Source organism: Ranitomeya variabilis, chromosome 2 (assembly GCF_051348905.1).
Source record: "Ranitomeya variabilis isolate aRanVar5 chromosome 2, aRanVar5.hap1, whole genome shotgun sequence".
Taxonomy (NCBI): domain Eukaryota; kingdom Metazoa; phylum Chordata; class Amphibia; order Anura; family Dendrobatidae; genus Ranitomeya; species Ranitomeya variabilis.
The window spans coordinates 25496268-25523671 of NC_135233.1; the positions used below are offsets into that span (position 1 = coordinate 25496268).

General features: G+C 40.8%; 1 protein-coding gene across 1 annotated transcript in view; it reads right to left on the bottom strand.

The window, feature by feature from the left end:
• LOC143803648 (calpain-14-like) overlaps nucleotides 1-26664 on the bottom strand; it is a 47374-nt gene extending 20710 nt beyond the window's left edge. The window contains exons 1-15 of the mRNA XM_077281430.1: nucleotides 26530-26664; nucleotides 25680-26468; nucleotides 24617-24693; nucleotides 24485-24500; nucleotides 19667-19743; nucleotides 14148-14487; nucleotides 12304-12373; nucleotides 11724-11842; nucleotides 8112-8248; nucleotides 5877-6051; nucleotides 4493-4558; nucleotides 4308-4393; nucleotides 3743-3817; nucleotides 595-755; nucleotides 347-510 (exon numbers count right to left, since the gene is read on the bottom strand). Coding sequence (XP_077137545.1) covers nucleotides 347-510; nucleotides 595-755; nucleotides 3743-3817; nucleotides 4308-4393; nucleotides 4493-4558; nucleotides 5877-6051; nucleotides 8112-8248; nucleotides 11724-11842; nucleotides 12304-12373; nucleotides 14148-14487; nucleotides 19667-19743; nucleotides 24485-24500; nucleotides 24617-24693; nucleotides 25680-26468; nucleotides 26530-26664 — 2487 coding nt within the window. The remainder of the gene's footprint in view (nucleotides 1-346; nucleotides 511-594; nucleotides 756-3742; nucleotides 3818-4307; nucleotides 4394-4492; nucleotides 4559-5876; nucleotides 6052-8111; nucleotides 8249-11723; nucleotides 11843-12303; nucleotides 12374-14147; nucleotides 14488-19666; nucleotides 19744-24484; nucleotides 24501-24616; nucleotides 24694-25679; nucleotides 26469-26529) is intronic.
• Nucleotides 26665-27404: the final 740 nt, after the last annotated feature.

Consider the following 27404-nt stretch of genomic DNA (forward strand, 5'->3'; position numbering starts at 1 on the left):
ACAGAAAGAAACATTGTCAGGAGATGTAGAGAAATACATTTACCAAGATGCTCTGCAGCAGGAAGATATGCATATATATATATGCCTGGGGTTATGCATGGGAACACTGCCCCCGCAGGTTGTAGGAAGTCATAGCATCTCACTAGGAGATACTTTATGTAAAGGTGTAAACAGAGACAAAACCCCCAATATTCTACCTCCGAACATGCAATTCCATGATGCCATACTCTAGTCACAGCCAAAGCTGCATTCATAGTTCTGACGCTTTCCTGCTACCTCTCAGGACTTGCTGGGTTTTGCAGACCACCAATAATCCACATTTATGAGAAACCCGTCCTATCCTCACCTTGAAAATGGAGATCCCGATGTAGAGCGGAGGGGACTGATTCCTGTGCTTGTGGTTTTGCTTTTGAAGAAGCGACACCAGAACGTTGCAGGAATTTGTGTATTTCTCCATGTTGTCTCCAACCAGGATCTTCAGCCGGTACTGGGGATTCTTCCAGTAGGACTCTACATATATATAGATACAATGTATCACTGAATGGTCACAGATGGACAACACCAATGATCGGCCATGATGGTGGAGGACAATACCTGTGTAAGTCATCCTGCCGCCCGCCGTGCTGCCGTCCACCCATTTTCCTATTTGCATTGATAGCGTCCATTCCTTGCCGTTCTCGTGACTCATCAGATCTGGCGTCAGCTTGCAGATGACCAGCTCTACAAAATGAGCCTCAAAGTCTTCAATGGACATCCTGTGCCAAAAAATGCAGACAATGTATCAAATGTAATAATTACACTGTGTACAGTGAACACCCCCTAGTGGTGACTGCAGACAGGATCTTATCATGTATCTCTGTATACAGGGAGCTCCCCCTAGTGGTGGCTGCAGACAGAATCTTATCATGTATCTCTGTATACAGGGAGCTCCCCCTAGTGGTGGCTGCAGACAGAATCTTATCATGTATCTCTGTATACAGGGAGCTCCCCCTAGTGGTGGCTGCAGACAGGGTCTTATCATGTATCTCTGTATACAGAGAGCTCCCCCTAGTGGTGGCTGCAGACAGGATATTATCATGTATCTCTGTATGCAGGGAGCTCCCCCTAGTGGTGGCTGCAGACAGAATCTTATCACATATCTCTGTATACAGGGAGCTCCCCCTAGTGGTGACTGCAGACAGAATCTTATCATGTATCTCTGTATACAGGGAGCTCCCCCTAGTGGTGACTGCAGACAGGATCTTATCATGTATCTCTGTATACAGGGAGCTCCCCCTAGTGGTGGCTGCAGACAGAATCTTATCATGTATCTCTGTATACAGGGAGCTCCCCCTAGTGGTGGCTGCAGACAGAATCTTATCACATATCTCTGTATACAGGGAGCTCCCCCTAGTGGTGACTGCAGACAGAATCTTATCATGTATCTCTGTATACAGGGAGCTCCCCCTAGTGGTGGCTGCAGACAGAATCTTATCATGTATCTCTGTATACAGGGAGCTCCCCCTAGTGGTGGCTGCAGACAGAATCTTATCACATATCTCTGTATACAGGGAGCTCCCCCTAGTGGTGGCTGCAGGCAGAATATTATCATGTATCTCTGTATACAGGGAGCTCCCCCTAGTGGTGACTGCAGACAGAATCTTATCATGTATCTCTGTGTACAGGGAGCTCCCCCTAGTGGTGACTGCAGACCGGATCTTATCATGTATCTCTGTATACAGGGAGCTCCCCCTAGTGGTGGCTGCAGACAGGATCTTATCATGTATCTCTGTATACAGGGAGCTCCCCCTAGTGGTGGCTGCAGACAGGATCTTATCATGTATCTCTGTATACAGGGAGCTCCCCCTAGTGGTGGCTGCAGACAGAATCTTATCATGTATCTCTGTATACAGGGAGCTCCCCCTAGTGGTGGCTGCAGACAGAATCTTATCACATATCTCTGTATACAGGGAGCTCCCCCTAGTGGTGGCTGCAGACAGGATCTTATCATGTATCTCTGTATACAGAGAGCTCCTCCTAGTGGTGACTGCAGACAGAATCTTATCACATATCTCTGTATACAGGGAGCTCCCCCTAGTGGTGGCTGCAGGCAGGATCTTATCATGTATCTCTGTATACAGGGAGCTCCCCCTAGTGGTGACTGCAGACAGAATCTTATCATGTATCTCTGTATACAGGGAGCTCCCCCTAGTGGTGGCTGCAGACAGAATCTTATCATGTATCTCTGTATACAGGGAGCTCCCCCTAGTGGTGGCTGCAGACAGAATCTTATCACATATCTCTGTATACAGGGAGCTCCCCCTAGTGGTGGCTGCAGGCAGAATATTATCATGTATCTCTGTATACAGGGAGCTCCCCCTAGTGGTGACTGCAGACAGAATCTTATCATGTATCTCTGTGTACAGGGAGCTCCCCCTAGTGGTGACTGCAGACCGGATCTTATCATGTATCTCTGTGTACAGGGAGCTCCCCCTAGTGGTGGCTGCAGACAGAATCTTATCATGTATCTCTGTATACAGGGAGCTCCCCCTAGTGGTGGCTGCAGACAGGATCTTATCATGTATCTCTGTATACAGGGAGCTCCCCCTAGTGGTGACTGCAGACAGGATCTTATCATGTATCTCTGTATACAGGGAGCTCCCCCTAGTGGTGGCTGCAGACAGAATCTTATCATGTATCTCTGTATACAGGGAGCTCCCCCTAGTGGTGGCTGCAGACAGAATCTTATCACATATCTCTGTATACAGGGAGCTCCCCCTAGTGGTGGCTGCAGACAGGATCTTATCATGTATCTCTGTATACAGGGAGCTCCCCCTAGTGGTGACTGCAGACAGAATCTTATCATGTATCTCTGTATACAGGGAGCTCCCCCTAGTGGTGGCTGCAGACAGGATCTTATCATGTATCTCTGTATACAGGGAGCTCCCCCTAGTGGTGACTGCAGACCGGATCTTATCATGTATCTCTGTGTACAGGGAGCTCCCCCTAGTGGTGGCTGCAGACAGAATCTTATCATGTATCTCTGTATACAGGGAGCTCCCCCTAGTGGTGGCTGCAGACAGGATCTTATCATGTATCTCTGTATACAGGGAGCTCCCCCTAGTGGTGGCTGCAGACAGAATCTTATCATGTATCTCTGTATACAGGGAGCTCCCCCTAGTGGTGGCTGCAGACAGGATCTTATCATGTATCTCTGTATACAGGAAGCTCCCCCTAGTGGTGACTGCAGACAGAATCTTATCATGTATCTCTGTATACAGGGAGCTCCCCCTAGTGGTGGCTGCAGACAGGATCTTATCATGTATCTCTGTATACAGGGAGCTCCCCCTAGTGGTGACTGCAGACAGAATCTTATCATGTATCTCTGTATACAGGGAGCTCCCCCTAGTGGTGGCTGCAGACAGAATCTTATCACATATCTCTGTATACAGGGAGCTCCCCCTAGTGGTGACTGCAGACAGGATCTTATCATGTATCTCTGTATACAGGGAGCTCCCCCTAGTGGTGGCTGCAGACAGAATCTTATCATGTATCTCTGTATACAGGGAGCTCCCCCTAGTGGTGGCTGCAGACAGAATCTTATCACATATCTCTGTATACAGGGAGCTCCCCCTAGTGGTGGCTGCAAGACATCAGTAATTTGTCACGGATCTCTATATCTGTGCAGGGGTTTTGGAGCTTTGAATTAATAAACTGATCAAATGGTGAAAATTTTGAATCATTTTTTTAACTCTTTTCTCACCAGAATTCTCCATCTTCTCTTGTCTTCCGTAGCATTAGTCTTTCCTTGAAGCTGAGTTGGTCCCATTTTGAAGAACTGGTTAAAAAAAAGCGAATGCATGAAAAAAGAAAACAGAGGCATAAATCTATCACACAAATTATAGCAAAGACAAGCATGAAAAATGGATCCCGTGCTTCGCTTGCCTCAAATTCGTTTCAAGCTGTGATCTTATTTTAGAGTCACAAAAAAACAATAAACACAAAACAAAATTATATTTTATTTTAGTCACAGATGGGTAATGTGATAATTCTAGGCCATGCTTCATTAATTAAATAAAACATAAATATAAAAAAATGGAAAGATTTTTTCAGATTTTTATTTTAAATCTGAAGCTTTATATTTAGTTGTTTTTTTTGCTGTACAGAAGACAATTATTGTAATATAAAGTATAAAATTACTTTTTTTATATATATATTTTTTGTCATGTTGTATTGTCAGTTTTGTCCACTAGAGGGCGGTATAGTATTGTGAGATGTAACATAGATTTTATTTTTCATTTTTTTGTATTTTTTTTTCTTTTATTTACCTGTCACTCCAATTTCCTTTCCATTCGATCTTTCCCCATGGGTTTCTCAGCCTGACTAAATTCTCTGTTCCAGATTTGCAGGTCACCTGGAGAGAAGCGATGGAGGAATTTGCTCATTTACGCATCACAAACAGAAAAGGTCGCTCCGTGGTGGAGGAGACGGCGCGAGAAGCTTGTAATCTTACCGGTCGGATCCCGGTCACGGTGTACGCGTGTCCCGCCACTAACCCGTTATCCAGGACCCTTTCAGGCTAAAACACAATGAAAGCCAGAAATATTTACTTCTACTGAAAATGGTGAAAATTTTACTAAATTTCTAAAATAAAAACCTCAAACGTGTTTTATATCCAAAATTATGTATTTCCAGCACTTACGACTCTATAGTTGGTGAAGGTTGGTAAACCTCATGAATATTAATCAAGCGTTGTGAATAGGAAATAGACATAATTTATATAGGGCATGCCTCATGAATATTAATCAGGCCTCATGAATATTAATCAGGCCTCATGAATATTAATCAGGCCTCATGAATATTAAACAGGCACTATGAATATCGATCAGGAATCATTGATGCCGATTTGGCCGGGTGAATATTATTCGTACGTCATGGATATTGTTAAGGCCTGAATTATATTAATAAGCATGTCATTTCCTTTCCATAAATATTAGTCAAGCCTAGGTACCATCGGTCAGGCCTAACATGTATTAGTCAGGCTTAATAAATATTGGCCAGAATTATGAATATGGGTTAAGTCTAATGAATATTGCTCAAATCTAAAAACTATTGGTTAGTTGTAATAAATATTGGTCACGTGTAATGAGTGAGGCCTAATGGTTTTAGTCTGGCCTATTAAATATTGGTCAGGCTTAATACATATTGGTCAGAATGATTAATATTGGTCAGATCTAAAGAAAAAATAAATATTAGTCAAGCTTAATAATTATACGCCAAGTCAAATTAATATTGGTGTGGCCTAATTATTGTTAGTCAGGCCTAAAAAAAGATTGGTCAGGTCTAATAAACATTTATCAAGCCTAATGGATATTGGTCACATTTATTGATTATTAGTCAGGCCTAAAAAATATTGGTCAGGTCTAATGATTATTGGTCAGGTCTAATAAATATTGGTCAGGTCTAATGATTATTGGTCAGGTCTAATAAATATTGGTCAGGACTAATGATTATTGGTCAGGCCTAATGATTATTGGTCAGGTCTAATAAATATTGGTCAGGCCTAATGATTTTAGGTCGAGCCTAAGAAATATTGGCCTAATGAATATTAATCAAGCCTAGTAATTACTGGTCAGGTTTAGTAACTATTGGTCAAGCTGATAAATGCTAATAAGGCTTCATGAATATTGATCAGGCCTAATTAATATTGATCACGTCTGACGCCGATAAGCAGATTGATCAGGCCTAATAAATATTAATCAGGCCTAATGATTGCTGGCCAGATCTAGTAAATATTGATCAAGCTCATGAATGTTCATGAATATGTTTAAGCTAATGTATGAAATATAGATGTGATATAAATGTATATAATGTAATATTGGAGCAGATGGACTTACCCCCGATCGGGTCTGACACCCCATCAGACAGCCGCTGTACGCAGCTCTCAGCATGATCTGCCATAGATCTGGAGGAGCCTGCTCTAATTTGATGGTCATGTTGACGCCACCGGTGAAATCTACCAAAGCTTCCGACACTTGTCCAATCTGTAAATCTTCATAGGAACCGCAAAGCCTAAAAACGAAGAATGTCATAAGCAAATCTGACCAGCAGGGGTCATCAGAGAGCAAATGCCAATAAAGGCTCATAAAGAGGGACTGCAATGCTTAGCGTATGGTCTTGGGGCCCTGAAGGGTTGTCATGTTCCCCATCAACCCCTTTGACTTTTTTTATAGCGCCAATTTTACTTGTTTAATTATTATTTTTATTACAAATTGTGACATATGAAAAACCTCCTGGAGGAGCCCAATCACAATAATAGGGGTCATTAAATAACTAAAAAAAAAACATTAGTAATGGGATCGTGGCAGTTCACGGTGTCTGCATTTACAGATTGTGCGTCCATTGTTCAGAAGGGCTCCTGATTGGAATACAATAACATGCCAATATCCGACTACTGACGCTAAGGGTAAATTATGAGGACACTCTAAATGAAGGATTTCAGGTCAGACAGACAATCTCTGCTTTTCTTTCACAGGCATCTCTCCAGTTAGGTTTTGCAGGTTACAATTAACCCTCCAAAAACTGAACTTTTTAGCCATGGGCATCTGAAAGCAATAGAAATGGTATTACACCACTGCCCTCTGGTGGCCAAATACTGGTATTGCCGCTCACTTGATGTTACCTTTCCTATTTTTTCTCAAAGCTTTGATATAACTTTATAAGAAACATCCCTATCACCTTAAAATGACATTGAAACATCTTTTTACTATATTATACTTAAGCTGTCAATTAGATCATTTATCCCTACAAATCGCTAGTGATTACCATTACTTTGTCGATAAAGTAAAGTTTTTTTTCCGCAGACACCCTAAATGGCTTATGCATTTACAACCTCCGTACGCCGCATACAGTTAGACCTGTGTGAGAATCAGCCTCTACTGTAATTTTGGAATTTTATTCATGAACCAGGAGGCTCTGGATTAACTGATTGTAATTTAAAGGGGTTGTTGAAAACGCCTCCACTTTTGTCCAATGACAGCGCACAAGCTGTGTCTGGTATTAGAGCTCATTGAAGTGAACGGTGCAGAGCTGCAATACCCGTCACAGTATGTATACACAGGTGGCGCTGTTTTTAGCAGAAAGCAGCCATGGTTTCCTAATTCTTGACTGCCCCTTTAAGGTGTCCACATTCCCCATACACTGCTCAGGATCTAATGACTATGCATCTTCTTAAAACCCTTCCATCTTGTAGAACTTGTTCTCCGGTTTATGATGCCTTAGAGGCACGGTAGGAATCCATGTCCACCTACATGCCGCTGCTAATAATGTCAGATGGTTCTCACACTAAAAAAAACCAAAGGTATGAACTGGGACATAAATTGGTGTGCATGCAGCAGGTAAGCTTGGAAAACTTTTTCAATTCATGTCTATGGGAAATCCACTTTGCTGTTCATATGTTTTTGAGCTTTTCTTTTAGTTTTCCTGAAGAAGTTTTTAAAAAAAACAAAACTTCTGATGAAAAAAAAAGTATATTTCACTTCTGTGAAGCAAATCCTGGAAGAAATCTGTGCAATCTAAATGCTTTAGAAAGAAAAAAACGTTTCCATAACTCTTCAAAAAGTCTTTAAAAACATTTCAGGAAACAAAAAACTCCTCCAAAATCTTCACAAAACAGGAGTTTCCTGAAGGGGTTTCTGCTTTACGAAACACTTTTGGTTTTTGAAGTCCTCAGTGTGAACATAGCCTATGGGGGAGTTGGGGCTTCATTTTTTTTAATGAGGTTTTGGAGCAGAAACTGACTCTACATCTTTCTGAAAAACTCCAAAACTTGTAGTTTCCACTCCAAAAAACTCAGCAAAAATACTCAGTGTGAACAACCCCCTAAAATAGTTTTACCTGAAAAGAAGAAATTATCATCGTAAAAATACAATTCTTACTTGGTTGTTTTTAATGAGTTTTTTGGAGCAGAAACTGACCGGAAGCCCACCACATCTTCCTTAAAAAAAACCTCCAAACTCTTCAAAAACTCAGAAAAAAAGGCTTAGTGTGAACAACACCCTAAAAGAATTTTACCTGCAGTCCTATGCAAAAAAAAAAAAAGTTCTGCTACATCATGAAAATGCAACTCTTACTTGGCATAGGCTTTCTCCAGAAGAGCCCCCCAGAACAGATCCTTCCTTGCAGAGGAGACGAACAGGAGCTTCCCATCTTTATCCACGGGCAGGCGATCGTCCACCACCACGTCCACCCATTCTCCAAAGCGCCAGAACTGGAGGGGTTAATCATTCACACTATCAGAATATTTACAAATAACCTACATAGTGATACATTTTTATTTATGAGGCCTCCTTTAAGGTCTCGCTTCCTCCTGAAGTCGGGTGACTTCTGTATAATTCTGCACTTTAACATCCCAGAAAAAAAAAAGAAGAAAGGTGTGAAATGATGATCTGCATCCCTGGAAAACAAATGCTGCTCCATCAGTAGTGTCATAGGTGATGGAGTCTGCTGATATCGGCCGTATTATTTACTGTAACGAAATGTTGTATCCTCAGAGCTGGGAGTTAGTGGAGCGGAGCCGCCGCCGGGCCTCGCACCTCCGCAGAGCGCCATTAGTGCCGTGCACAGCCCTGATAATGAACGCTTATTACAGTTTATAGTCCGTCTGCTCGTGGCCATTAACAGGTAGAAGCTGGAGCTGAGTAATACACGGAGTAATGATGAGCAGTAAATAAATATTAACATTACTGCACGCCAAGAGATTGCAATGGGATGGCGCATAGAGGATCGGGAACTGACGGGGCCATAAAGCAAAGCTTTACGAGGAGATTATGATGATCTCTCTGCTCGGTCACTGGTAGAATCTGCAGGGATGCAGAAAAAAAAAATCCTAATAAAACACGCAATAAACAATGGCAACAAAACAAGAGAATAAACAGAGAGAAGACTCCTACAGCAAACAACCAGATGTCCGCGCTACGATCTGCTCTATAACAGACTGCCTCTACATGTGCACATGAGCTTGTTCTAAATCGCTCCCTCTGAGGCAAAAAAAGGGTAAAAAAAAAAGATCCTGCAGCCCCCAAAAATAAAAAGTAAAACACAATAAACATTAGCAAGAAAACAAAAGAATAAACACAAAGGAAACTCCTACAGCAAACAACCAGATGTCCGCGCTACGATCTGCTCTATAAGGCTACGTTCACATTTGCGGTGTGCGCCGCAGCGTCGCCGCCGCAACGCACAGCGCAAATGTGAACACATGCACAACGCAGCTTTTTGCGCCGCATGCGTCCTTTTTTTCATTGATTTTGGACGCAGCAAAAATGCAACTTGCTGCGTCCTCCGCGACCCGACGCGGGCGCCGCAGGGACGCATGCGGCGCAAAAAGCAAGTGCACCGCATGTCCATGCGCCCCCATGTTAAATATAGGGGCGCATGATGCATGCGGCGCCGCTGCGGCGCCCGCCGCTGCGGCGGGCGCCGCTAATGTGAACGTAGCCTTACAGAGTCCTCTCTATGCGTACATGAGCTCTAACTGAGGCAAAAAAGGGTAAAAAAAAAAAAGATCTTGCAACCCCCCAAAATAAAAAGTAAAACACACAATAAACATTGGCAAGAAAACAAAAGAATAAACACAAAGGAAACTCCTACAGCAAACAACCAGATGTCCGCGCTACGATCTGCTCTATAACAGAGTCCTCTATATGCGTACATGAGCTCTAACTGAGACAAAAAAGGGTAAAAAAAAGAAATCCTGCAACCCCCCAAAATAAAAAGTAAAATACACAATAAACATTGGCAAGAAAACAAAAGAATAAACACAACGGAAAACTCCTACAGCAAACAATCAGATGTCTGCGCTATGATCTGCTCTATAACAAACTACATGTATACATGAGCTTGTTTCAAATCGTTCCCACGGAGGTAAAAAAAAAAAAAATCTTGCAACCCTAAAAATAAAACACACAATAAACATTGGCAAGAAAGCAAAAGAATAAACACAAAGTAGACGCCTACAGCAAACAACCAGATGTCTGCTCTGCTATCTGTTCAATAGCAGACTGCCACTACATTTGTATATGAACTTGTTCTAAATCGCTGCCACTGAGGCAAAAAAAAATGTAAAGAAAAATGATCCTGCGATCCCCATGAATATAAAATAAAACTATTTTATGCTGCTGTATAACAGACTGCCTCTACATGTGCAGAAGGGGTTGTTTCAAATCGCTCTGACAAAGGCAAAACAGGGTGAAAAAAAAATTGTCTTGCAGCCCCAATAATAAAAAAGAAAACACACAATAAATATAAGCAAGAAAACAAGAGAATAAACACTCCTACAGCAAACAACCTGATGTCAACGCTACGATCTGCTCTATAACAGACTGCCTCTATATGTGTACATGGGTTTGTTTCAAATCGCTCCCACTGATCCAAAAAAAGTAAAGAAAATTACCATATTCTGCAGACCCCAAAATAAAGTAAAAAAATTATTTATTAACAAAACGATCTTGCTCCTGTTTTAGTTCTAATATTTGCTCTACATGAGACTACCTCTTCATGACAAAAAGTTATTCTAGATCATTCCTGATCAGACTTCTGGGACAGGGGAAAAATACAAGCGTCCCAGCAGGTATCGGTAGATAAGTCAGTAAAAATCACATTGAAAAATCATCTCAAGCAAGATAAAGGTGGAAATGTACAGATACAAGCAACATTGGAATTATTAAATTATTACTGTGGGATTAGTATCTGCTGCTGTACAGTATACTGCCTCTCTATGCTCTGGTTTGTTCTTCATTCATCTTATTTAGGTAAATAGGTATCTTATGGGTTAATGAAAAATGATCAAGATAAAGAATAAAATGTGAAGGCAGAAGATTGTAATATATTATAATAGTGCTTCAGATTTACTATCTGCTGTACAATGTCCTGCTTCTCCATGTTACACAGGCTTTTTCAATATCTTTCCAGTCAGCGAAAAGAAAACATATTGGAGAGGAGCTAAGAAGACAAGGAAGACCGATAAAGTAGGAAACTTACAGGCATAAATCAGGTTGGAAGTTAAATTATTACTTTAGTTTTAGTATCTGTTGTACAATGTACTGATTCCCCATGCTGCACAGACTTGTTTAAGATATCTCTTAATAGCAAGAAGAGAACGCAGAGATGAGGGGTTTACGGAAAAGGTAAAGAACGAAACATGCAAACACTAGAAAGATACTTTAGATTTAGTATTTGTTGTACAATGTACTGCCTCTCCATGATGCACAGGCTTGTTTAAGATTTTTCCTTCTTAGCTAATAGAAAATGCATTTATTAGCTAAAGACCTATGAAAACAAGCCAGATAAATAATGAAACATACATATTCTAAGAGAGATTGTAAGCTATTTTACTTCCGATTTAGTGTCTGCTGTACAATCTACTGCCTCTTCAGACTTGCTTTTAGATTTCCACTACCCAGCCATTAAGAAGCATGAGAATAGCAAAACATCCAGGAACTAGAAATATCAGAACTTCTAATGCTTCTTTTAATTTAGTAGCTGCTGCACAGAGGACTACCTCGCCGTGCTGCACAGTCTTGTTTTAAATCTTGGAAAAAAAAAACCTTAAAGGAATACAGCTAGGTAAAACATACATGGTGTTAAACAAGAGCTGAGGTGGGGAGGGTATGACTTACGGTACTAATTCTGAATCATTGACTCAAGCCCTGCCCCTGAGGTGCGGTCAGAAGACCGATACTCACTCGGAAGTGAAAGATTCCGGCGTAGTTCTTGTCAAAGCTCTGATTACGAGGGACCACATTGGTCAGCAAGTTTTTGTGAAAAGTAACGGAGGCGAGAGCGGCAAGGAACCAGCAGTTTTCTAGAAAACATTAAAAATGTTAAAGTGATGCAACCGTCTGGGAAAACATGTTACATTTTGATTGGACGATCATAAGATGTTCTACGATCTAACCCCCCCAAAAATACCCTTAGTGCAAAATCAAACAACAGTTTGAAGAGACTAGCACAAATCTGGACTAAAAGCTGGAAGGATAAAACAGAACTTTTAATATATGAGATTTCACTGGGATCTAGCCAATAGGAGTACATGTTTCACAGCCCCGCCCCCGCGGAGCATAAATATTGTTTTAATTCACTTTTATGCCTCTTTTTCCAGTCATAACCATGGCTGCATCCATAATACCAGGAGTAAGTTATAGCCCTTGAGGGTTGATGGCTTTGAAATGGCATCTGGATTGTGAACGCAGCTTTGGATGTAACTAGAGTACAGCACATAAAACGATAATTAATGGATCTTCAATAGGCTCAGTATGACATTACCGGTGAGTCCCTGGTGTAAATCAAAGCGGCTGGCGTTTTCGGCGAGGAACTGCGGATTCTTCACCAGCTCCTGTGAATATAAGGATATTACAGCTCAGTCTTTCATTTTTCTCATTATCTTTTTCGCCTTGTGCAGTTTTTATTACAGACAGACATTTTTTACTTTGCAGTAATAATTACAGTCAGTTCCATCCCTTAATTAAGTAGAGAGGTGCAAAAGAACACAAAAATTAAAGCCGTAAATATCAAACAATGCGCCGCCGGCGGGTGCATACAACTTATTCCCTGCGGGGCCATGTGAGACATTTACCGTATATAGAATATTTAACTATTAGACCAAAAATAGTTATTGGAACTTTCTTTAAAAAGTACAATCGCTAAAATAGCAATTCCATAATCTGGAAAGGGAATTATCTAGGGTTGTGCGCCGACACAAAACTATTGTAAATTGTTTAAATAGCAAATACACAACGGACTTCTATTGTTGGGCTGCTACTTATACATTTAGGGCTTTATTGATATATTAGTAATTGCTTAACTGGCAGTTCCTTAATATACCTGTATTATGAAAACTGCTGGAATCATAAACAGCAATTATCGTATGTCAAAGTTACAAGACCCCGGGTATGACTTTAAAGAAGTGTTTAAAGTTGTAAAGTTTTGCAAAGTTTCTAATACAACATACCGAAAATGCACAAAAGCATCACATGGCCCAGCATTTCTGGCATTAACGGCCTAACAGCAAACCTTTCTAAATATGTAGACATATATCTTCAAAAATAGGTAACTCATTTGCCCGCCTATCTAAAAGACACGGGGCACACGATACAGATTTTTAGAACCAATCAAATGGAAGAATAACTATATTCTAAGGACTCTCGGCATCAACTCCCTCTATACAATAATTAACCAAGAAAGAGGTTGTGAGGCAGTGGGCCATTTTTTACGTTCATCAAGCACTTATGTGGAAACTCAAATCGACTTCATCCTAGAAAGCATACGATGCATCTTACACATAATTACTTCACATACAATCAGCAGTTCTGCTTACAAACATGGGGGACCGCTATGGGGACTAACTATGCACCCAGATACGTAAAATTATACGTACCAAATGAGAAGGGTCATGCATTTTTTATAACGGAAAATGGGTTAATTATCCAGCATCGAGAAGGGTTTCAGGATGACCTCAAACTATGTTTAACAGAACTAAACAAGAATGATTATGGCCTTGAATTTACCCCCACTACCAGCAGAACAAGTGTAAACTTTTTAGCTCTAACTATCCATTTGTATCATCTTGCTAGTATTATCGGAAAGACGTGGATTTCAACAGTTTTTTCCACATTACCAGCTGTTATTTACCCGCTTGGCCCGCCAATATCCCTACAGGTCAGATTACAGGTATTCGCCATAAAACACCAACTTGGTTGACTACACCACAGAAACAGAATATGTCAAGCATCAGTTTATGAGTAAAGGGTATAGCGAAACAAGTCTGGAAAAATCCGGAAGGAAAGTAGGATATTGACGCCTATTCCCCAGCCAGCACACTCCAATCCTCTAACTAGAGCCACGAAATCCTCAGGGATTTATTTGCCACTTTGTATGTTTTTATGATATTTTACAGCATTTATTCATACTGAGTACGGTATTTAATTCCCCTCTTCCGCCCCATTCCCTCCCTTTTCTTTTTACTGTGTTGTTATTTTCCATTCTTAAATCAAAAGTATCAAATTTCATGATACTTCGTGACAATGAATAGGTGGAGAAAGGTTGAACTTGATGGACCTGAGTCTTTTTTTTTTAACCTTTGTGCTGCTGAAATGGAATATTTCACTCACCTGCGGCCTCCTCCATTCCACACACGGAGGAAGTTTTCGTAAAAGTTCTCCGCAGCCGATGGAGCTGATTTTAGCTGGGAAGTTCTCATCTTCAAAAAGCTGCTTCTTCCTCAAACACTTCTCCAGTAAGGTGTGGTAGTCCTGACTCTGTAGCCTCCGAGGCTTCCGTAACGTCCCGGTACGCAGGACCTGTTTGGCCTTCTTCACCCCAGTGATGAAGGAAAAGCGAGGCATGGTGAGGAGCTTGGTCGAGGTCTTCTGCCTCTCTGACCCAATAGGTTGGGAGATTCCTAAAGTTGACTTTCCCAGATGATAATCCTCAGGATCCCCAAAAATAATTCTAAATAATAAAAATAAATGTTAATAACAATTGTTGTTGTTGTTGTTATTATTATTATTATTATTATTATGAATAATAATACTAATAAATAATTTATTAAAAATTGTAATAAAAAATAAAATAATAATAATAAATAATAATTAAAATGGTGATAAAAAATGAAATAGATATTTACAATATGTTTATAATTAAAGGGACACTACAGATAATACGGATACCTGGTGATATACGAAGTGCTGGGGCTGTCCGAGGACATAAAAGTAAAATTAAACTATTAAATGAGCAGAAATCTGTATACATGAGGCTGATGGATACACTGAGGAGCTGCCAGGAAAGTTGAGGACAGGTGTTATGTTGGATGAGTCAGAGCAGGCTGTAAATACAGAAGACGCCAATCCTGTTAGTCACTATTCTCCCAAATACAGAAAGTTCATGCACGTGTACCCGGCAGCGGTGACAGTGCCAGCGCGGTCACATGAGAGGGCAGAACAGTCTTACCCCTATAACCAAACACATCAATGTGACGTCACCATCTAATCCAGCAGAAAGTAAGGGCAGCAAAACAAATGACTAATCAGATGTTAACCAAGGTCACAATGGCAAAAATAGTACCGCAAACTTGTGTAATGTATTTATTTTGCCCAGTGACTGATAGGAATTACATTACATATTATTGTATATACTATACTAGATGGTGGCCCGATTCTAACGCATCAGGTATTCTAGAATATGTATGTATGTAAATATATATATAGCAGACACATAGTATATAGCACAGGCCACGTAGTAATATTGGAGCCATGTAGTATATAGCAGACACGCAGTATATAACACAGCCACATAGTATATAACACAGCCCATGTAATATATCACACAGCCCACGCAGTATATAACGCAGCCCGCGCAGTATATAACACAGCCTACGCAGTATATAACACAGCCCACATAATATATAGCACAGCCCACGCAGTATATAACACAGCCCATGTAATATATAGCACAGCCCACGCAGTATATAACACAGCCCACGTAATATATAACACTGCCCACGCAGTATATAACACAGCCCACATAATATATAACACTGCCCACATAGTATATAGCAGCCACACAGTATATAACACTGCCCACGCAGTATATAACACTGCCCACGTAGTATATAGCAACCACACAGTATATAACACAGCCCATGTAATATATAGCACAGCCCACGCAGTATATAACACAGCCCACGTAATATATAACACTGCCCACGCAGTATATAACACAGCCCACATAATATATAACACTGCCCACATAGTATATAGCAGCCACACAGTATATAACACTGCCCACGCAGTATATAACACTGCCCACGTAGTATATAGCAACCACACAGTATATAACACAGCCCACGTAATATATAGCACAGCTCACGCAGTATATAACACAGCCCACGTAATATATAGCACAGCTCACGCAGTATATAACACAGCCCACGTAATATATAGCACAGCCCACGCAGTATATAACACAGGCCACATAGTATATATATAACACAGCTCACGCAGTATATGACACTGGCCACATAGTATATAGCAGCCACGCAGTATATAACACTGCCCACGTAGTATATAGCAGTGTGGGCACCATCCATACTCCTGTAGAATGTAAGCCCCCAAGGGCAGGGTCCTCGCCCCTCTGTATCAGTCTGTCATTGTTAGTTTGTTTACTGTAAGTGATATCTGTAACTTGTATGTAATCCCTTCTCATGTACAGCACCATGGAATCAATGGTGCTATATAAATAATAATAATAATAATAATAATAATATCCCTGTTAAAAAAAAGTAACTAAAATAAAAAATAGTTATATACTCACCCATCGGCGTCCAGCGAAGCTGTCCCGATACTGCCCCTGTGTACAAGACTATAACTACTATAATACTGCTCCTATGTACAAGAATATAACTCCTATAATACTGCTCCTATGTACAAGAATATAACTACTATAATACTGCTCCTATGTACAAGAATATAACTACTATAATACTACCCCTATGTGCAAGAATATAACTACTATAATACTGCCCCTATGTACAAGAATATAACTACTATAATACTGCCCTCTATGTACAAGATATAACTACTATAATACTGCCCCTATGTACAAGAATATAACTACTATAATACTGCTCCTATGTACAGGAATATAACTACTATAATACTGCCCCTATGTACAAGAATATAACTACTATAATACTACCCTTATGTACAAGAATATAACTACTATAATACTGCCCCTATGTACAAGAATATAACTACTATAATACTGCTCCTATGTACAAGAATATAACTACTATAATACTGCCCCTATGTACAAGAATATAACTACTATAATACTGCTCCTATGTACAAGAATATAACTACTATAATACTGCTCCTATGTACAAGAATATAACTACTATAATACTGCCCCTATGTACAAGAATATAACTACTATAATACTGCTCCTATGTACAAGAATATAACTACTATAATACTGCCCCTATGTACAAGAATATAACTACTATAATACTGACCCTATGTACAAGAATATAACTACTTGACAGACATATGTGATCTGTATTAGTAATCTGAATTTACAGTAAATTCCGCCAGTAAATAAATGTTTATGTTGCCCCTCAGACATTTTTCGGATCTTCCTGCGACTCCCGTGAGCGGCACGTGTGAGGTCACTTACCAGCCATTGAGGCGTGGGGCATAATGTGCCTCCCACAGTGGTGAGATGACAGAATTGCTGCCACCATAATACGGACCTGATGGTTATTATGGAAGTTACTTTTGGACTGGACTTTGTGCCATTAAGTTGTTTGGTGAGTGCGACATAAAGATATAAAATGTATCACAAATTAATGCAGAAAATCACACACCCTTTACAATGAGGCTCTGTTAGTGTTGGGACAAACATGGCGCCCTAATAGCACTGACTCAATATACGTCTTTGTGTGAACTACTTGGAGCGCTGCCCTGTGGCAAGATGTCAAGAGAAAAGGTGAGGCTCCATTATAATTGTGTCGTCTCAGGAGATCATCTCCAAAACGTGAGCCAGGATAAAATGGAAAAAAAAAAGAGTAAATCCCGGAAAGAACTACAAGTCCCAGGATACAGTTATAGTTACACTCTTAGTCTGACCCAAACCACTTTATAATGCTACAATTTTCCAAAATGTGCAATTCATACAATGTAATGCTGGTGCTTGTAGTTCTACAAACTGTATCACAGAATGCTGTATATATTGTTACATCTACGTTACATAATGTTGGGACTTTCTATGCAGTTCTTCATAACAGTCAGCAGATGGTGCTGTGGAGAATGGAGTAATGGACATGGCCCCTTTAAGGAACTTTTTTTTACTTAAATACTTATTTTGGGCTATAAAAGAAGAAACATTTCTTCAATTGGATTTCATTAAAAATGTTGCACCGTTTTGCTTTTTGTTTCCCTGCGCATTGAAAGTTGCAGAATGAGTTAACTAAGAATCAGTCAGCGAGCTTGATCTAATTGTGAGTTTCTAACTCTCTCATCTGTCATTTTCGGTGCTGGGCTCGATTTAGATGTGGTTTACGGTCTTATAACAGCGCAGAAAAGTTCAGAAAAGACATTCGATTAGAGCAAGCTCAATGATGGATCCTCAGTTGGCTCCTTCTGCAGTCAACAAGACACATTGCTTATGAAACCAAAAAACAAAAATGATGTTTAGCCCAAAATGCAAATAAAATAATAAAAATCAAACCACCAAAAGACGTCCATATACTTCAAAGTTTAACGAGACTGTGGATCATTCTTCATCCTATTTTGCTAAGAGTGTAAAGCGCCATGGAATAAATGGCGCTATAATAATAAATAATAATAAATAATAATAATAAGAGAATCTTGACCTCACATGACCAATTTAATCTCTACATGGAAACTATCGGCAAGTTGCTGTTGTCGGAGCTCCGCAGAGTTTTTTTTAGGGAACATGATTTTCACCCTTTCTGACCCCAATAAATCCTAGTGCAATTTTGTGTCTTATAATAAAGCAAGTATTAGGTTTCGAAAAGTAATCATTAGGACAATTATGGGTTAATTTAGAAGACCGTCATTAGAATAAAGTCATCACTAAACAATCCCAGTAGCAGCTCGCCTGCTTGTTGATGGTTTCCAAAAAGTCCTGAAGAAAGTAAAAAGTATCGCAGAGACTTTAGCAATTCATTAATGAGACCAATAGTAACAGTTATAGACAGTTTTCCAAAGTAAAACTTCTAGACCCCAATGCAAAAGTAACTTCCCCTGCCCCCCCTAATCCGGGACCAGGATCTGGATGGTTACGCTATCTCTGCACCCCTAACACCTGCCCCTATTTCTAGCTAAGGGAGCAGTCCAAATTTTGTTAAACCGCTCGTACATTATCAGTTTGTCTGTAGCTTTAACTTTTTCGAGGGTTTGAATGCATAAAAGAGGCAAAAAAAATGAAAAAAAAAAAAAAAATATATATATATATATATATATATATATATATATATATATATATATATATATATGTAATGAATATGAAAACTAAAGAGTAGTAAGTAATCTAAAAACAATAACAAATAAAATAATAACAATGGTAATCTATACATTGTTACTAAGTGTTAAGAAAAAAAAAAAAAAAACAAACCAAGAATAGTAACGATCATTAAAGAATAAGTTATAACACTAATAAAGTATAATAAAATGATATGTATTATTAAATTAAATATGAATAATATAATAAAATAATAATAAAATATAATAAAAATAATATGTATCATTAAATAAAATAATAATATAATAATAATAAAATATTATAAAAGGATACGTATTATTAAATAAAATATTAATATAATAATAATAATAAAATATAGTAATATATACATATTATTAAATAAACTATTATAATATAATAAAATATAATAAAATTATACATATTGAATAAAATATTAATAATATAATAATATTAAACTATAATACAATTATACATATCATTAAATAAAATATTAATAATATAATAATTAAGAATGGAAAAAGAACTTCAGCTAACAATGTAACAAAGTGGATAAATGACGCAATAAGTAATCTAATAATGGTAATAATTCCCGATCTGTAGTATACAGCAGATCTACCCTAGGACAGACCTGATGTATGGAGTCGCTTTCGTCCTCGCACCGCTGCTATCTCCTTGTGTCTCTTGCAGTAAATTGCTCTCTAATTCCTGAATCACAGTTTATAAGACGCGGTGACGAGCGATGGCTCCACCTCTGCTGCCTGTCAGTGTCAGCGGCTCAGAATGCTGCTTCCTGCCTGTCAGTGAGACACCGGTACAGCACCTGCCTCCTGGAGCTCACAGGCCGCCCTGTTCTGCAGCGTGCTCCAACCTGCGGGACACTCAGTGCTCACGAGATCGCTGTCAGCGAACATACCAGCTGTATGATTGTATCAGCCCGCATGTAACATATGTCTCTAGCCTCAACATTACTGTCTATATTCCTCATATCTCGGTCATTTCTGGTTTATATAATGACTAGTTGGCCCGTGTGAAATTTTCGCACATTGGTTGTCGGGGCGCAGGCAATTTCTGGAAAATCAAGCTGGTCAAATGTTAATGTATTTAATGAGATGATGAACACAGAGAGGTATTTATATATGTAGATTGGTAATACAATAAATTGGTTTGATAAGTAGAGGCTAAAAAAATGTCTTGAGGTTGTGGTGCCACCTGCAGGTTATTGTTTTTTTCTGCAGGTTTCTGAAAATGAATGTTTAAACTGTATTTATTGATCAAATCGTGAATGTGTGGTTTGTTTGTGTCTTTTCTTGCTGAAGGTGGCAAGCTTACCTTTCAAGTGGTGTATTATTTGTGTGTGGGGCGAAGTAATCACTGAAAAAGCAGTGCATGTTTACAAATGTGTTTGCATATGTGACTCACCTGCAGTGAAGTGTGCAATCCTCGAATTTGCCTGAAATACGCTGGGCAAGCACTTCGGCAAGCTGGAAAGACCCCAAGGCAAATGCCACCTGCAGGTAATTTGACCTTTCAAATGGTGTATCATTTGTGTGTGTCGGTGGAGTATAAACGGAGCAAGTGTGCAATTGAATAGGCAGTGCATGTTTACAAATGTGTTTGCATATGTGACTCACCTGCAGTGAAGTGTGCAATCCTCCAATGTGCCTGAAGTCAGCTGGGCAAAGAGTTCAGCAAGCTGGAAAGCCCCCAAGGCAAATGTTATTTGTTTGTGATGTCTGTAAGCAGCTTTGCGGTATTGTGCTTTGGGGTAGTGTGGTGTCACCTGCAGGTCATTTATCCTTACTGCAGGTTTATGAAAATTAATGTTTAAACTGTATATTGTACATTCACTGATATAGAGCTCCAAAACCCCAGCAATACCATAGATATAAATGATAAAATTCTGTCCGCCTGCAGTCACCACTAGAGGGAGCACATTGCTTATTGTTTTACTATTGATTTCTATGTATCAGTATGCAGTAAGCTCCTGAGCTCCCCCTAGTGGTGGTTGCAGGAAGACAGCATTGTATCATTTCTTTCTATGTCTATGCAGAAGATTTGCGGCATTGTATCATTTCTATTTACATTTAAGAATTAAAATGGTACCTAAGCTGGAAATCTTTGTGTAGATATGACATTGAGACTGTGCAGTTTTAACGTTTAATAAAAATAAATATCGCCTTTATCAATAGATACATCTCACTAATCAATGCATCTGTGCTAGCTTAGGGGGACAAGGAATACTTAAAGGGGTAGTCCATGATTAGAAATAAAGTGCCTGATTATTTCCGGGAGAATATTAGTGTTGTTCATGTATTTGGTATTCACTTAAATGGGGATGAACTGCAATACAAGATACAACTCTTGTAGACGAGGGGCGCTGTTTCTGAAAATATTCCTTTATTCCATGCAGTTCTACTTCAAGTTTAGGTTACTCTTCTCTTTTATTAGATATGTTTGTAGTCACTCCACTTTAAGGCACACACTTCTTGTTGGAGATGATTATTATGGGCCACAATAACAACACATTGACACTAGAGGGCAGCATCATTCACTATGCCCAATGGCTTTTCCTACTTCTATGTGTCTAGCCACTGAGCTATATCTATATAGTCACGCTACATATGACCAAAAATCTGTGCCCCCCTATAATGAGCCAATTCATGCTCCAGGAAGTGAGAGCAGGTTCCTAAATATTTATGAGCAGCACAGAAGTTTCTATAGAATTCGGCCAACAGGGCAGACATGCCGAAAATCGGTTTGCGGAATGTATTTACGTGCTTTCTGCACATAAAAAGTGGATTTCATGAGAAAAGTGCTTTATTAATGCAGAAGTTGAGAGAAGTTTTAACTAACATGGATGGAGTGCCATCATTATCTTCAGATGGATAAATATAATCGTGACCAAAAGTTTTGAGACTGACACAAACTTTGGTTTTCAGTCAATGGGATGACATCTGAAGAGTTTTCGTCCATGGAACCAAAGTGTCCATGTTTTTTTCATTGAGCCACTTAGTTATCACTTTTCCCTTGTGACCTGGTCTCCGTCATGCAGACAAAGCATCATCACAACCTTGCCCTGGATGATGGGAGTAGTTGCTCTTGGAGGAGGTTTAGATCTTAGTCTTTATTCATGGCCGTGTTGAGGTATAATTGTGAGTGAGCCCCCTCCACTGATGAGAAGCCCCCACACATGAGTGGTCTCTGGTCTCTTTACTGCTGGCAGACACAGGAGTTATGGCAGCATCACATTTTCTTCTCCGGACAATCATTCTTCCAATTATCCCAAACAGTTTGTAGGGGTCTTCATCAGAGAAAATGTCACACCTGTCATCTCCAGAATTCAATTACTTTTCCTGCAATTTTAATGTTGAGGATTATATTCCCCCCTTTACACCTGTAGCAAGTTTGAGCGTAACATGAGACCCCCTGTTCTCCAAAACTTGTAGATCACTGGGGGTCCAAACACTTTGACCGATACAAAAATGGGCCTTCGAAAACACCTTTGATACAGTCAGTGGCCTCGCATGTGCTCCATTTATTAGTTATGGGTCTGTCGTCCACAGCAGTCCTATAGACGATGAGTGGAGCAATAATGCCTATGTGCAGCCACGGCTTCATCCCACAAGTAGTAGCTCAGAAACCTTTCTGTCTTAATGAGACAACCCCTGTAATAGTAACCACGGCTCAGATACACAGCTCAGACATACGGCCCAGACACACGGCTCAGATACACGGCTCGGGTACAAGACTCAGACTCATGGCTCAGACACATGTCTCAGATACACGGCTCAGACACAGGGCTCAGATTCACTGCTCAGATACACGGCTTAGACACACGGCTCACATACATGGCTCAGATACATGGCTCAGATACACAGCTTAGACATACGGCTCAGACACACGGCTCAGATACATGGCTCAGATACACAGCTCAGACATACGGCTCAGATACACGATTGCTTGATAACAATTTAATCCTTAATTAGCTTTATACAAGATATCACATGTAGAAGTTCCCACCATGATGGTGATGATGATGATGATGGGTCTTGGACTCACGGAGAGTCGTCCGCCAGCGCTCAGGAGAGGAAAAAACCCCAGTGGAGGAAACCTCTAGGGAACCCTGTCTGACGTGCCCTTCCCCAGGCCGGTGCTGGATCATGGCAGCATGTGCCGTAGATCGGGGCAGATGCAGCAGAAGATTCATTGATCCTGTGATCACATTTGACTGCAGAAAGTAAGGGTATGTGTCCACGTTCAGGAAACGCTGAGTTTTTGATGCAGCGTTGAGCAGCATGCATAAAAAACGCAGCGTCCAGATGTTACAGCATAGTGGAGGGGATTTCATGAAATCCTGTCTCCACTATGCAGTAAAAGACGCATGTGGCACGTCTTTTAAGAACGCAGCATGTCCTTACATTGCAGAAAAAACTCAAGGACAACGCAGGTGACCTGCCAGTGACCTCAGGTGCAGATTTGGTCAGGATTTTACCTGCATAAAATCCTGACCAAATCCTGAAGCAATCCTGAACGTGGACACATACCCTTATGAGGACAGAGACCGAGCCTGGAATCTGCCTCGTCCTGAGGTGCGGCTGATCTGCTCCTGACATGGTCGCCACTGCATCATTGACTTGTCACCACCGTCACCTCTAGCCATACCCCATCTTCATTTTGGGGGCACAAAGAGACCCTGGCTCTGGAACAGTGATCTGCAGAGAGATAAAACAAACCTGATCATGGAGCAGCCGAATATTACATATCAGAGAATATATTTGGTCGCCGTGACTTGGGGTCATTCCTGTTCTGGTTCTCACCTCTGTGTACGAAATAACAGAAAACACTTTATAATCCTGCGATAATCTCTTAATACATCTTTATAGGGGCTGGAGCTCAGATCTTCTGATACACAGCTCCGAATCCTCTGCTGTCTGTCACTAGTTATAACTCTGGGTACCACTAGAGGGAGCAGTGGAGCCTGTATATTGTGGTGAGCGGGAGCTCCCCCTAGTGGTGACTGCAGGCAGTCAGGATGTGACCACAGTTGTGTACAGAGTTCTGGATCATTTCGCAGTAATGGTCACTTCTCCTCTCGTCTTCCAGGAGAATCTCACCCATAAACTATTCCGTGTCCTCACAATATGGCGTCATGGCTGCTGCTATTATCACCTACTGCCATTAGATTACGCGCTCGCACTCTTGTAATAATAATCTCACCTTATGTAAGGTTTTGTGGAGCATATGCTGTTATACAGTAAGAGCAATATGCAGCAGCACGTTCACACGTTTAACAGAAAAAAAAACTAACACAAAACAAAATGGGCAACTACTATCCAGTAGCTGGAGATGTTTTATAAACCCTTTAAACAATAAACTTACATAATTTAGGGTTTGAGGGCGTCCGATGCGATTCATCTCTGGGCCTGGATGTGACGGCCGGAGTTACTCGCTTCGTGCTTTTTCTGGAATAAAAAGTAAAAAAATGTATATTACACTCCCCAAATAATGGCAGCACACCCCCATCATATTTATATATTCACTATATTGAGAATATTATGGAAAGTCCAATGTTACTTACTGGTGCAGACTGGTCTCTGGCCCCGGGTCATGTCCAGTGAAGGTCGGGGTGATCTCTGGGAACTTCTTAGACTCTACCTGCCGTTTATAGACATGGAGTCACTTCCTGACCTTAAGAAAAAATAAAAACAATGAAGATCAGACGCCCCCAATAATGGCAGCACACCCCCCATTATACTTATACATTCACTATATTGAGGTTATTATGGAAAGTCCTTGGTTACTTACTGGTGCAGACTGGTCTCTGGCCCCGGGTCATGTCCAGTGAAGATCGTGGCGATCTCTTTGAACGTTGTAGACTCTACCTGCCGTTTATAGACATGGAGTCACTTCCTGACCTTAAGAAAAAAATAAAAACAATGAAGATAAGACACCCCCAATAATGGCAGCACACCCTCATCATATTTATACGATCACTATATTGAGGTTATTATGGAAAGTCCATGGTTACTTACTGGTGCAGACTGGTCTGTGGCCCTGGGTCATGTCTGGTGAAGGTCAGGGCGATCTCTTCATCATAGACTCTACCTGCTGTTTATAGACATGGAGTCACTTCCGGACCTTTATGGGAAATCGCTGATCCTGCTGTTCTGATGCTGGAACTCAGCTCTGGGTTCATAAATATTGTGAGACGGAAATAAACAGAACATCAGGGTACAATGAGGATACAATGACACTCACCACCATGTCTGACTACATGACTTTTGGTTATATACATATAATATCAGATGAGAAGACGTTGTAGTAACTCTGTAACAAGGAACTTATGTGATTTAGGGTTTGAAGGCATCCGATGCGATCCATCTCTGGGCCTGGATGTGACGGCCGTAATGTTTCTTGCTTGTGTTCTCTCTGGAATAAGTAAAAGAATGAATATTAGACACCCCCAATAATGGCAGCACGCCCTTCATCATATCTATACATTCACTATATTGAGGATGTTATGGAAAGTCTATGGTTACTTACTGGTGCAGACTGGTCTCTGGCCCCAGGTCCTGTCCAGTGAAGGTCGGGGCGATCTCTTCATCATAGACTCTACATGCCGTTTATAGACATGGAGTCACTGCTTGACCTTTTTTGGGAAATCCGCTGATCCTGCCATTCTGCAGGCAGGATATTAGATGAGTCCTCATCTTCTGATGCTGGAACTCAGCTCTGGGTTCTCCGCCATCTGCCATAAGCTCGTAGGCAAACGCTATAGCATATATGCCACAGTCGTAGCAGTTCTTCTGCTGATCCACATCGATAAACCTCAGATTTTTCAGGGGATTGTTGACCACTTCACTGTACATGTTGGTAATCTGCTGATGGATGGATGGAGACAGATTGCTGAAGCTGTCGGCCACAAAGATTTGGCCATTTTTATAGCAGGTTGTCAGCCAGTGGTCCCTCTCCTCATCATAGTGGATTTGTACAGCATTCTTCATTACACTGTACCCTGGTACCAGAAGAGCGCAGGGGGGCTGTAGGCCATCAAAACCCTCAAACTGGCTCCGCAGCAGATCCTGGGCCATGATGATGATCTCGTCATCCAGGTAGCCTTTCTCCCATTTGCTCTGCAGGATGGTTAAGAGCTCTGGAGGCAGTTTATCCTCCTGGTTCCTGATATCGGGCATCTGCACTTGTGGGGTCTCCATCTCTGGGGTTACTTCTCTAAGTATATCAGTAACATTTTCTGTAGCAGCTCTCTTGGCTGGTGGCAGCATTTCGGACTGACTGTCCTCTGAGAATAAAACTTTCCTTTTCAGATTGTCTCTGGGTCCTGTTTGTAACAGCCCCTTGGGTGCATCTTGTGCACATTCTGGATTGGCAAGATCCTGGGGTCTTGTTTGTGGGTGCACCTTGTGTAAATTCTAGATCAGCAAGATCCTCTCCACTTTCTGCAATGTTAGAAGTGGGCTCAGTATCACCTACTATGTAGGTTGGGCTCTTGTCACCGCTGTCTTGGCTGATGGGCATCTCCACTTGTGGGGTCTCCATCTCCGGGGCTACTTCTCTAAGTATATCAGTAACATTTTCTGTAGCAGCTCTCTTGGCTGGTGGCAGCATTTCGGAGTGGCTGTCCTCGGAGGTTGGTGCTTTCCTTTTTAGATTGTCTCGGGGTCTTGTTTGTGCAAGCCCCTCGGGTGCACCTTGTGCACATTCTGGATTGTAAGATCCTGGGGTCTTGTTTGTGGTAGCCCCTCTCCACTTTCTGCAATGCTAGAAGTGGGCTCAGTATCACCTACTATGTAGGTGGGGCTCTTCTCACCGCTGTCTTGGCTGAAGATGTGGTCTTTACACCTTTTTATAGCAACTGACCTGAAGCTCCTTTTTTTTCTGTAGCCAAAACCTGATGTTTTGGCAGCAAAAAAGCTGCAGACAAAAAAAACATCTTTTGCTGGCCATTGTTCTGCTTTTCTTGCTGCGTTTTGATCCCAAAGTTCACCTTTGCTTCCACCGTGCAAGCATAAACAATGCGTGGTGTTAGGCCAATGATGTAAGACGTATGTGAAACCATAAAACAATTTGATAAAATTATTTAGAAAGATTTTTATGTCTGAAAAAATAGTGACTATCCTGAGCAAAAAAGTTGATATGAGTTCATGAAAAAACACATATTTGCAAATGTAAATTCAGCAGGGGGAGTTGGATTGGTCAGGCATAGTTTACCTAAGACATTGGCGGTGCATTAGGCTGATCACGCATTGGTCAGGTATTGTTACTGTTAGGGTACTGTCACACAGTGCAATTTTCGTCGCTACGACGGCACGATCCGTGACGTCGCAGCGTCGTATGATTATCGCTCC